The 13,021-nt window shown below is 34.0% G+C and overlaps 1 protein-coding gene and 1 pseudogene across 1 annotated transcript; one reads left to right on the forward strand and one right to left on the reverse strand.

Annotated features, from left to right (window-relative positions):
• Nucleotides 1–632: 632 nt before the first annotated feature.
• On the reverse strand, nucleotides 633–3,597 carry LOC120270215 (3-isopropylmalate dehydrogenase, chloroplastic-like). Its single transcript, XM_039277244.1, has 6 exons — nucleotides 3,579–3,597; nucleotides 2,526–2,726; nucleotides 2,331–2,460; nucleotides 2,149–2,247; nucleotides 887–1,012; nucleotides 633–805 (listed from the first exon to the last, which is right to left on the reverse strand). Exons 1-6 carry the CDS (start codon nucleotides 3,595–3,597, stop codon nucleotides 736–738), a joined length of 645 nt encoding a protein of 214 aa, XP_039133178.1. The 3' UTR covers nucleotides 633–735.
• LOC120270216 lies at nucleotides 3,570–9,527 on the forward strand (annotated as a pseudogene).
• Nucleotides 9,528–13,021: the final 3,494 nt, after the last annotated feature.

Genomic DNA, 13,021 nt, shown 5'->3' on the forward strand with positions numbered 1-13,021 from the left:
GTGATTTTTTTCATGACAAACATAATGAGCATAAAATTAACGCCTTAAAGTTTGAGACCAAAAGGTAATGCTTAGGTATGTCTCAATGGTTATAAATAAATAAGTGAACGACAACTCCAATAAAAAAAATTAAAAAATTACACAGGCATTTATTTATTACATTAAAAAAATATAAATAGAATAAATAGATAGATAAATGAATTTAATGCAAGACATTTTTTTCAAAATTATTTTGAATTTTTTTTAGTTGCCTTTAGAACCGAACCGGAAAGTGAACCAGCCAAACAACCGGGTCATGGGTCAATTGGTTGGACCGAATGACCCAGTTTGGTCGAATAAGTATAAATTATCCAAACCCACTAAGGCTAATTCAAACATGATATGCCAACATGTTACTTAACATGAGCATGATATGCAAAATTATCATCCCACCAATTCACATGTGAAATATATACATTATATAAAGTTGATTCCCTAAGAGCCTTGATATGCCATTTGGAGCAATATGATTGGGTCTGGTTTTTTTTTCAAAAAAAAAATTATATATTTGGAAGACCAAGTTGAGAAATTGATTTTAATTTATATCTTCAATTACTTTTTAGCCCAGTTTAACTTATCTAATACGAAAAAAATGAATGATAAGGTTTTCACCAATCCAAGCACCAAAAGAGTTTCCAAATTGTCTCTTCGGCCACAATTTTGAAGAAAAATAATGTACTCCTTCATGTCAATAAATCATAAATTATCAACTCGCATAAATTGGCCAACTTTGCGACTTTTCATTGCTGCACAAAAACTTTCACAACTGCAAATAAATAAATAAATATATAAATATATGTATTAATAATGCAATTAGCTTAATGCTATGAATAATCAATGACATTACCAGGCACGTAACATTTTCAGATCATGAAGAGATGTAGAAAATGTTGAAGCGATATATGCAACGATTTCTTCGATAATATATTGAGGGATAACTTCAAGAAAATAGTTACAAGACTTCTCTCCCATTCTAACATAATAAAAATAATGATCGTTAAGAATTTGAGAAAGCAAATTGAAGACAAAGGAAAAACAATAAACATTGGAGAAAAATACATAAAGAAAACAAAAAAAATAAACCTAAATAATGAAAAAAAATGTTGTAACAAACTAGAGAAGAAAGATTGCCACAATTCCAAACTCCCAACCTAAGTTATTAGAAATGGATGTATATATATATATATATATACAAAAAAAAAAACATAGAATAATTTATTGAGAGAATCAAAAATCAAAATCAAATCTTAGCAAAAGGAAAAAATAAATAAAGGAAAAAATGCATTTACTAAATCCACCTCCTGATAGCATTTTAACTAGAGTTTTCATGCCTATCACAGGAAGATATTTTTCTGATATCCCACTCATTGTTGAGATTTTTAGTTCAAAGTGCATTAGAATCAGCTCAAAATTCAAGTTGGAGCAAGATAATTTCCTTCACATCCAAATACAAAGGAGGACAGGCAACAGCCAACATAATGATGACAAAGAAGTAATTGCAGACATACAACATCAACTCGTTCTTTCTTTTTCTTTCATCCTTCACTTCATTGTAATATAGATCTTGGAGGTGGTTGAGCCAAATTTAAATTTTAGATCATAGTGAAGTCAAAAGAAAATCTTTAGTCTTTGTACAGGCAAGAAAGATATAGTAAAGGAATTTATGCTCATAATACCAAACACTAAAATCGGAGGAACACCTCTATCCTTTTGGTAAGGTACCAAATCTGCATTTGCAAAACCAACATCCATTTAATCAATAGCTATTAATGAAGCCTTAATTGGTACAAGATTGAATAGAATCAATCATCCATAGCTACAGAAAAAAAAATGCTAATGTTCCATCCTTATCAAGGAAACCTAGCTTCATCTCTTTCCGCATGCAACGAAAGACAACTTTGGAGGAAATTATGATAAATGACAACATCAGCAACTTATTTGCCACATTGTATACAGTAAAACAGTTGAGAACTTCTAATGCATTATTTCCACTTAATACGCAAACAATACCAAACCAAACTCCAACTAAATTGATAAACAAAACCACTTCAACAGCCAAAAGCACAACCTAACAAACACAAGAGATTCATAATTCAGTTCAAGAATTACTTGTGGTAACACAGCGGCTGGAACACACCAAGCCCTGGCCGTAGCTGAAGCAACCCTGCCTCTGGCTTCAAATGCTTCTCATTCGCATCCCATTTATACCTACAAAAAAACCACACAAATCTCATATTCTAATAAGAACCGAGAAACTAACAAATAATTTCCCCCCCCCCAAAATCACAAACCCTCCAATGGCTCCAAGAAGGACGGCGTCCGACTGCTTGGCAACCTCCAACGTCTCCTCCGGCAGCGGAATCTCAACACCATCCAGCGCCGCACCACCAAGCATCATCTCCCGGAACCGAAACTCAATCCCTTGAACCAAGAATCAGAGAAAGCCCCAAACCCTCACGAAAGGAGAAGGATTTCCAAGGTCTTACCTTCATAAGAGCCAGCGAGGGAGAGAGCATCCTTAGCAACGGAGACGACCTCAGGGCCGATGTCATCGCCAGGAAGGAGGGTGATGCTATAGCCCCGGCTGGCCACCGAAGCCGCGGAACACAAGAGAGAGAGAGAGAGAGAGAGAGAGAGAGAGAGAGAGAAATCCCAAATAGTGGGGATTCGAAATTCTCTAAAGGCCCCTGAATATTGAATGTATTATAATTCACAGCTAGTCCCTAAATTATTTACAAACATAATGCCTGGCTCACATTATATTGGGGTTAAGCTCCAATCCAGTTCAAGCTCTCTCCCGTATTTTTCAATACAAACTTAAATGTTTGACATGTGTCTCATATATTTTTAATAATCAGGATTTAAACTTAATTAATATTTTTTTACTCACTAAAAATCAATTTTAATATTAAACAAACTCTTTTGTGCAAAAATTTGTATGCTATGTTTTTCTTTATATTTTTTAAATTTTTTTAAAAAATGAATTTTATTATCTTCTATTTGGACCAATTTTACATTTTAAAAAATAAACTTTATTATTTCTTTTTATATTATGAAATAATTGCAACAAACTTTTTTTTCTTTTATTTTTTAAATCAAAACATTTATCATATGTATATGATTTATTTTTCTCAAATATTCAAAAGAGAAATAAAAAGATTTAGTTAAAATATATTTAAAAAATGATGCTCTAATTATTGTTTTTATTGTATATTGATCTCCACGTTGAAAAATAGTTATATCATAATTAAATAATGATATGAATAATTTAAATTGTGACCATTGAAAATATATATATATATATAACACATATTAAATATCTAAGCTTGTATTGGAAAATATTGAAAGGAGCTTGTACTAGACTAGAGCCGAACCCGGTCATATTGGGCTTTACCGGTGAATTATAATCTTTAGTTTTTAAGGGTGTGTAAGAAAATGTTTAGTTTTTAAGGGTCTTTATGAAAAACAAAATAAAATAATAACTGGGGGTTTATACTTTATATGATAAATTAAGAAGGAACGCCAAAGAAACCCGATACCTCGATCCCAATCCCTCATCGTCTTCTCGTTCTCGCCGTGATCCTCTTCACCTCGGTCGTCCTCTTGGCCTTCTCTTCGTCTTGCTTGCTTTTCTTCTCAGACGCTCTCTCTTTGATTCCAGGTGAGTCTCTTCTTCTGCTCCTTTTCCTTGATTTCTCTTCTTTTCTCTTTTGTTATTTTGATGCAATTTACCTGTAACTTCATAGCGGGGCCAATGACTTTGTTGTTGCTTGTAAATCAGTAATTTCTTTGATTTTTATGCGGTTTTAAAATAATGCAGCTTTTTGCGAATGCTGTGAAGTAGTCTTTGCTGATTTATGTAATTTGCTGGGATTTCATATTAGTGGAACTGTTGTTTGCTTATTCTGAGTGATTTTGATGTTTTGGGTTTTGATTTATGTTGGTTGATGTTAATTTGAGGGCAAAATATCAGCTTTTGTGTGTATTTGTTTCTGGGTTAATTTATTTGATGTTGGTTTTTGAGAGTTGTTTCTGGAGGGATCGAGTTGGGATTGACTTGAGTTCTATGCAGTAATTGTGGATATTCATTGATGTTACTGGAAGTACTTACCTGATTCTGGTTTTATGAACTCTTTTTTTTTTCTTCTTCTTTTTCTTTTTGCAGCTTCAGGATAGAATTTTTGTATTCAATCTTTCTGGTTGCTATTTCTGGGAGAGGGTGTGGAGATAGACTTGAGAATGGAAGTAGATGGGGAGGATAGGTTTAGGAGGTCGTCTGTGGAAAGAGGGGGCCATGATGGAAGAGCGGGTGATTATGAAGAAAATGGCAGTGTTGATCAGGATTGTGATGGTGAGTTGGGGTAGGAAGGACAAGTCTAGAGAGTCAGGGAAGCACAAGAGCAAGGATAGGAAGAGAAGGAGAGAAGAAAAGGAGCACAGCAGTAGGGATAGGCATAGGTTGAAGGAATGGGAGAGAAAGTTAGGTTGGAAAGTAGGGAGAGGAGGAAGGATGATTGGGAATATGATAAGGATCGAGAGAAAGACAAGGTGAGGGAAAATGATCATGATAGGGACATGCATAGATGGAAAGAGCGTGACAGAGATACAGAGAGGTACTATGATGAGGAAAACGATCATGATAGGGGAAGGGAGAGAAAGGTTGATCGGGATAGGGACTTGCCTCTTGAATATGAAAGGGACAGGAATCGAGAGAGGGATAGAGATGGAGATAAGGGGCATGATAGGAGCAAAGGTCGTGACAAGGACCATGGGAAGGAAAATGAGAGAGAATTGGAAAGGGTAAGAGGAAAGGACAAAGACCGTGATAGGGGGAAGGAAAAAGAGAGGGAATGAGAGAAGGATCAAGATAGAGTGAAAGACATAAAGAGAAAAAGAAAAGAGTAAAGATCAAGAGAAGGGAAAAGACAGAAAAAGAAGGAGATAGGGATAAGCTAGAAGAATAAAAAACAAGGACTGAGCAAGGGAGAAGGAAACCCACAAAGAGACTGATTGGGATAGTTTAAGAGCAAAGGATAAGGAAAGGGAAATGGATAGGAGCAAAGATGGACAGAAAGATGAGAAGATAACTGCAGAAGATGGCGATGGTAGAACTATTTTAAGAAATGGGGATGGAGCTCAGGATGAGCACGGAACTCATGAATGAATTGCTTCCAGAGATTCTGGCAAAAAATCATCTGGGCTTCGCAATGCAACTTCTGATCTAGGGGAACGTCTATTGAAGTAAGCTGCTCTCTTTTATTCTTACTCCTTAAACATTGTTCTGTACACTTTTATCTCGATTTTCATCCATTTTGTTACTTTACTTTTGTATATGAGTCCGATTCCGCCTCACCCTTCGTGTTTGCCATTATTCTTACGAAACTCTGGATGTAGTCTGGCTCTATATTAGCAACATGCATTGATGATGTTCCCATGTATGCCCTAGTATTTCTTTTCCTTTCAGCTTGCAGAATGTCATTCTTATAAATATGCTTAATATGAGGATTTATTCACTTGTTAAGGTCTTATACACCCAACCATCAAATTATGTATGCAACATACTCCATTTATTTTTTAGGTCCTACTGAACAATGGAAATTCATAATAAGAAAGTGAACGTGCAGAAGTTATTCATGCATAGGAATGGTTAACAGCTTATGCATGTGTCATGCATGTTCAAAAGATTTTCTGGATAATGCATTGTTATAATTAAATTCACATGCTTTCTTCAGAATGAGAGAAGAAAGACTTAAGAGAAAGTCTGATGGTTCTTCGGAGATTTCAGCTTGGGTTAGTAAGAGCAGGAAGGTAGAGGAAAATAGGAATGCCGAAAAGGAGAAAGCTGTGCGCCTTTGTAAAATACTGGATGGGCAGGTTGGTGTTTTCAAGCACCATAGCGTGCTTTGGTGAATAAATTATCACAATACAGTGCTTAGAATATAAGTTCTTATTTGCATGTTTGAATTTTGCAGGAAAGCTTTTTAGCAGAAAGCGATGATGAGGATGCAACCAGACATAGTGGAAGTAATTCTTCTTCACTGTTAGTTTATAGTTTTCTGCTAACATACTTTTTATGTGTACTTGATTGCCAATTATAGACTAAAAGCTCTGCAGTCTCCATAATTATGTGATCCTCCATTATATATATATATATCTCACAATGCAAATAATAATAATGTTGTCCTCTACTTGTTTGATCTTCCTCCAATTCATAATTTTCTATCTCAAACAGTGCAGTAATTAAGTAAGAGAAGCTAGAAGCCAAGAGACTTCCTGCATTTCTAGGGGTTTGTGAGAAAGTTAGAGAATTCCATTTCCAAATCAACCCATTTACACTGGGCTGACTTCAGGTTCACCCCAGCACAAGTTGGGGAAGTGCCCTCCTTAGTAAGTTATACTTTCTAACAACTCCACGTCCAATGCATCAATGGAAATGTGTAATGTCATCTACTTCTTCCACTTCTGGAAGTGGTTCTTTGATTCACCTTTAACAATCAGGCCTAATTGTCAATCATATGTATGTGCACTTAAGCTACAGATTTCCAATGTTGTTCCATGTGCAAGGTATTTTGAAAGTGGAATATGTAGCTTTACATTTGGTGCTTCTTTCCCGCATGCAAGTTTATATTATCATTACATTCGTTGCCCTTCATGATGCTATATTTGTTATCCTCCTCTAAATATTTTATTCATTTATGCAGGCTCTTAGTCTAATTTCATCTTTTGTTTTCTCTTAAAACTTACAACCAGAGGATCTAGCTGGAGTGAAAATTCTCCATGGTCTTGACAAAGTAAGGGAGGGTGGAGCAGTTGTTTTGACCCTCAAAGATCAAGATATTCTTGCAGGTGGGGATCTGAATGAAGGTAATGGATTAATTTTTATGAGAGCAACCTAGTAATTTGTCTTGTATTGGTAGTGCTGACTTTTAGAACCATTGATGTTGCAGATGTTGATATGCTTGAAAATGTTGAGATTGGAGAACAGAAAAGAAGAGACGAGGCATACAAAGCAGCTAAGAAGAACACTGGGATTTATTTTGACAAGTGAGAAATTTGTCAATGCAATGTCTCTTTTTGAGAATATTTCTAAGACAAGTTTCATCTTTTCTTCTTTGTTGTCATAGGTTTAATGATGACACTGGTGCTCAAAGGCCCATACTTCCACAGTATGACGATCCAGTTGAAGATGAGGTTAGTATATATATTTTATTTTTCAGACTGTAATGGATTGTGCTTTTGGTTGATCTTTTTTGCATTTTAATTTTCCATAGGGGTTAACCTTGTATGACAGTAGCCACTTTTGCAGGTGAAGCAGAGAAGAAACTAGAAGTATGGCTCTACTATTTTCCTTTCTAAAATTTTACGGTGATATTTCTTATTGTAATTTGTGATGTGTTGTGCCACATTATAACAATGCTTTCCATGTTTCAGCTTTGTAGGAGAATTGAAGGTGGTTTAACAAGAAAAAACTATGAAGATCTCACTACAACAGGGAAGTTCTCATCAGATTTTTATTCTCTCGAAGAAATGCTTCAATTCAAGAAGCCTAATAAAAAGAAATCTTTGAGGAAGAAAGATAAGCTTGACTTAGATGCCCTTTGAGGCAGAAGCTATTTCTGCTGGATTTGGTGAAGGTGATCTAGGCTCCAGGAATGATGCAAAGAGGCAGTCCGCAAAAGAGGAAAAGGAGAGATCTGAGGCTGCAAGCAGGAGCAATGCATACCAGACAGCCTATGCTAAAGCTGAGGAGGCATCTAAAGTTTTGCGTCAAGGACCGCCTCTAACTTCCAAAGCTTCTGAAGAAGATGCTCTTGTGTTTGGGGAAGATTATGAAGATCTGCAGAAGTCCCTTGAGCAATCGAGAAAACTTGCTCTGAAGAGACGGGAGGAGGCAGCTGCGTCTGGTCCCGTGGCAGTTGCAATATTAGCTGTAGCAGACAGGGAACAAAGTGAAATTCATAGCCCTGAGCTGAGCCATAAGAAAACAAAGTTATCATTACTGAGATGGAGGAGTTTGTATTGGGTCTACAGATGATTGAATGAAGGTAATATCACTCCCCCTACCTGGTTTTTTTTATTTATTTTGTATTATTTATTTTGGTGCAGTGTACGTTTAGTTTCTCGGAAATAGTTCTCATCCATCTGGGAAAATCGATCACTGTTCCTTATTATAATGTTTTTGATTGATTAACTTAATGTCTCCTTGATAACCTTTTTGCTAATGCTTTATTATGTGAATGTTGCAAATATCAGAATCACATATGCCAGAAAGTGACTGTGTTTACGGATGAGGATGATGGCATGAAATCTTCTGAATTAGAAGTAAAAGATACTGGTGGTGGTGGGTTGGAAGATTTTGAAGAAACTGCTGATGGTGAATTGCAAGATAATGAGGAAAAGGAGGATATCAGTCCGGATGAGATTATTCATGAAACAGCTGTTGGGAAAGGTTTATCTGGTGCACTCAAATTACTGAATGAACGGGGGACACTCAAGGAGGATATTGATTGGGGTGGCGGAAATATGGACAAAAAGAAGAGCAAGCTTGTTAGCATAAATAATGCTGGGCCAAAGGAAATCAGAATTGAGAGACTAGATGAATTTGGTAGAATTGTAAGTCATTCTACCTTTTACCTGAGTATAGCTGGAAATTTCAAATTATTGATTTTTTTCTTTTAGTCCTGGCATATATATATATGTGCATGCATACATTGATGCTATTATTTGTTTTTATCGATGTGGTGAATCATGGTGCATTCGGTACTGTAACCATGGATTACCTTGAAATTCACTTAACTGCAAAATGGACATTTTTCAGGAACATAAACAAAGCATCTCCATTCATGCCTCATTTTCATCATAATTAAACAACATGAAGGAAACTGATTGTTCTATTTTGGTCTTTTTCTTGCAATATTCTCTGTGTGAAGTTATTGTAAATTTGCACAATGAATCATTTGTAAAGTTTGTTGGACATTATTGTATTTTGCTATGCAGTGTATTCAAGCTTGTTATTGCTTTTACCTTACTAACCCCAAGTTAATGTCAATCTTGCTTGTAAAGAATTATGGTGGAGTTTGATTGAACATGTAATTCAATGAGATAGGTTTAATCAGATGAAAGGAAAAGCTTACACAGATTTGTTTTCTATTTGTTTAATCAGATGACACCAAAGGAGGCATTCTGGATGATTTCCCATTAATTCCATGGCAAGGGACCAGTGAAGATAAAGCAAGAAAAGCGCATGAAGAATTATCAGATGGATCTCCAAACAAAGCAGATGAAAGCTTCGGACACACCATCACAAGCTATGAGGTTAAAACACCATACCTTGTGCTCAGTAGCCATGTTAAACCTGGGTAAAGTCAAATAATTTAGCCTATTCTTTACTTAAAATTAGTGAGCCTTTGGCAAATCATGAGACTATTTTCTGTTTGCCTTGATGGTGTTTTCTTTGCTTTGGTGAATTTCCTATGTTTTTTGGTGTAGTGATTTTGAAATTTTTGCTTGTAGTTTGATTTGCTTGAGGATATGGTTTTTAACAAAGAGTTCAGAGAGCTAAATTTATTAGAAAAAAATAAAAAGTTTTTACAAGATCACCAAATCTAATACTGAAAAGAAACAAAGGACAGAAAAAACTAAACTAAAAAACAACAAAAAAAGCAGAGAAACCTCAACAGCACCAACAACAAAAGGAACACAGCAGCAAAAAAGAGAAAACAACAAAGAACAAATCTAGAAGTGAAGACCGGAATTGATAAAGGCTCTCATAATCCAGCGTGATCGACCATCATGAAACAGACTTAATACGTGAAGATTAGATAGGGTACTTTCTTTGAAGGAGGTGTAAGATATGTAAAGATAACAAGACTCGTTCTTCAAGGTTTCTGTTTATGAATTTCTTTTGGTGAAAGTTTGTATGTTCTTGTAGTTTTTTTGTGGCATTCTTTGAAAAACATTTACAATAAAAAAAAACATTGATAATAAGAAACAAAGCTTAACACTGAATTTAACTTCGGTTTAACAGTGATAATAAAAAACAAAGCTTAACACCGAACTAATCAACTCCGGCTTAACAGTTAATACCTCCATCTTCTTTTTTTTAAAAAAAAACAGTGATGATAAAAACGGAAATTATCTACCTTTCATTTGCGCTTGGTCCACCGCTTACTTGGAGTTGGAGATGCCGTCGGCATCCTCATCCGCATTCGTTCAAATGCTTTGTCAAACTCTTCCTCCTTACGTTTTTCCTCCGCAAGTTTCCGCCGCACGTTCTCTGAAGGCTCCCCAAACATAACCTCCTTAAGCTCCTCAGACAGCTCTAAAGGGTATTTAAACTTATAGCGGCAGTGATGCTTCATGCGATTCTTCAAAGATGACTCCAGCCCCCTCTTTATTGCATGAGCCCTGCAAGCTTCAAGAATCTCATCAGTTGCCAGAAACAAAGAAGACTGCAACAATGGCCCGTAAACTTTAAGATCAACCAAGCGGCCAGTGGAGATGCAGACACGACGTACCAACAATGGTGAGCATAGTGAGCTTTGAGAATAAAGGAAATAGAGAGAATGGAAATGAAAGGATGATCTACATATCCCAACTGATTCATATATATAGTCGCCAAAAACAAAGAAAGAAAGAAAGAAAAAATCTCTAAGATATACAAACTAGTTGCGCTTCTAGTTTATCACCTGCTATTTTTGGCAATCGTACAGCTATTTCTCTTCTCGACCAACTACTTTGCAAGGAAAGAACAACAGTGCACGGTCTCTAGATGAGAATGCTAGTGGGCGGCCAGTGGCAATGAGTGAGAAGAAATAGTGAGAGTGATTGGGAGTGTAGCCATGTGATTTTTTTTTATAATTTTATTGCGTCCCTAGAGAAATCTAGGGATGTGGGTAATTACTAGGGATTTAAAATATTTTATATATTCCAAAAATCATTATATAAAACTAAAATATTAAATATTAAATTTAATAATATTTTAGATATTTTAAAAATCAAGGAAAAAAATATAAATTTAAAGTTTTTAAATATCATATTTCATTAATTGTATTTGTAATTATTAAAATATAGGTTGTATTATTTTTTTTTATGGTTATTAATTATCATTATATATTTTTTAATATTTTATTATTAACCAGACTAATTTTGCAAGGAAAGAACAACGGTCAGAGTGTCTCGGATGAGAATGTCGATTGAGTCGCCACCGTCAATGAGGGAGAAGAAAGAGTCAGACTGGGAGTGTAGCCATGTGATTGTTTTTATTATTTTATTGACTCTCGAGAAAAATCTAGGGATGTGGGTAATTACTAGGGGTTTAAAATATTTTATATATTCTAAAAATCAGTATCTAAAACTAAACTATTAAATATTAAATTTAATATTATTTTAGATATTTTAAAAATCAAGGAAAAATATATAAATTTAAAGTCATATTTAATTAATTGTATTTGTAATTATTAAAATATAGGTTGTATTATTTTTTTTTATGGTTATTAATTATCACAATATATTTTTAATATTTTATTATTAACCAGCTACTTTGCAAGGAAAGAACAACAGTGCATGGTATCTGGATGAGAATGCTTGGATGGGCGGCGAGGGGCAATGAGGGAGAAGAAAGAGTGAGAGTGACTCGGGAGTGTAGTCATGTGATTTTTTTATAATTTTTATTGAGTCCCTAGAGAAATCTAGGGATGTGGGTAATTACTAGGGATTTAAAAATATTTTTATATATTCCAAAAAATCATTATATAAAAACTAAAATATTAAATATTAAATTTAATAATATTTTTAGATATTTTTAAAAAAATCAAGGAAAAAAATATATAAATTTAAAGTTTTAAATATCATATTTCATTAATTGTATTTGTAATTATTAAAAATATAGGTTGTATTATTTTTATGGTTATTAATTATCATTATATATTTTTTTAATATTTTATTATTAACCGACTACTTTGCAAGGAAAGAACAACGGTCAGGGGTCTCTGGATGAGAATGCCGATGGGCTGCCACGGGCAATGAGGGAGAAGAAAGAGTGAGACCCGACTGGGAGTGTAGTCATGTGATTTTTATAATTTTATTGAGTCCCTCTGAAATCTAGGGATGTGGGTAATTACTAGGGGTTTAAAAATATTTTATATATTCTAAAAAAATCGAGTATCTAAAAACTAAAAATATTAAATATTAAATTTAATATTATTTTAGATATTTTAAAAAAATCAAGGAAAAAAATATATAAATTTAAAGTTTTAAATATCATATTTAATTAATTGTATTTGTAATTATTAAAATATAGGTTGTATTTTTTTTTTATGGTTATTAATTATCACAATATATTTTTAATATTTTATTATTAACCAGCTACTTTGCAAGGAAAGAACAACAGTGCACGATCTCTAGATGAGAATGCTGGTGGGCGGCCAGTGGCAATGAGTGAGAAGAAATAGTGAGAGTGATTGGGAGTGTAGCCATGTGATTTTTTTTTATAATTTTATTGCGTCCCTAGAGAAATCTAGGGATGTGGGTAATTACTAGGGATTTAAAAATATTTTATATATTCCAAAAAAATCATTATATAAAAACTAAAAATATTAAATATTAAATTTAATAATATTTTAGATATTTTAAAAATCAAGGAAAAATATATAAATTTAAAGTTTTAAATATCATATTTCATTAATTGTATTTGTAATTATTAAAATATAGGTTGTATTATTTTTTTTTATGGTTATTAATTATCATTATATATTTTTAATATTTTATTATTAACCAGCTAATTTGCAAGGAAAGAACAACAGTGCAGTGTCTCTGGATGAGAATGTCGGTGGGCTGCCACCGTCAATGAGGGAGAAGAAAGAGTCAGACTGGGAGTGTAGCCATGTGATTGTTTTTATTATTTTATTGACTCTCGAGAAAAATCTAGGGATGTGGGTAATTACTAGGGGTTTAAAATATTTTATATATTCTAAAAATCAGT

The sequence above is a fragment of the Dioscorea cayenensis genome, chromosome 10, assembly GCF_009730915.1.
Source record: "Dioscorea cayenensis subsp. rotundata cultivar TDr96_F1 chromosome 10, TDr96_F1_v2_PseudoChromosome.rev07_lg8_w22 25.fasta, whole genome shotgun sequence".
Lineage (NCBI taxonomy): Eukaryota > Viridiplantae > Streptophyta > Magnoliopsida > Dioscoreales > Dioscoreaceae > Dioscorea > Dioscorea cayenensis.

Excerpts from the sequence above, each read along its gene's own strand:
- LOC120270215 (XM_039277244.1), bottom strand. Across the intron at positions 2,248-2,330 it reads CTTCTTGGAGCCATTGGAGG|GTATAAATGGGATGCGAATG; the intron begins GTTTGTGATTTT and ends GTTTTTTTGTAG. Across the intron at positions 1,013-2,148 it reads CAGCCGCTGTGTTACCACAA|AATGGGAGAGAAGTCTTGTA; the intron begins GTAATTCTTGAA and ends TTATTATGTTAG.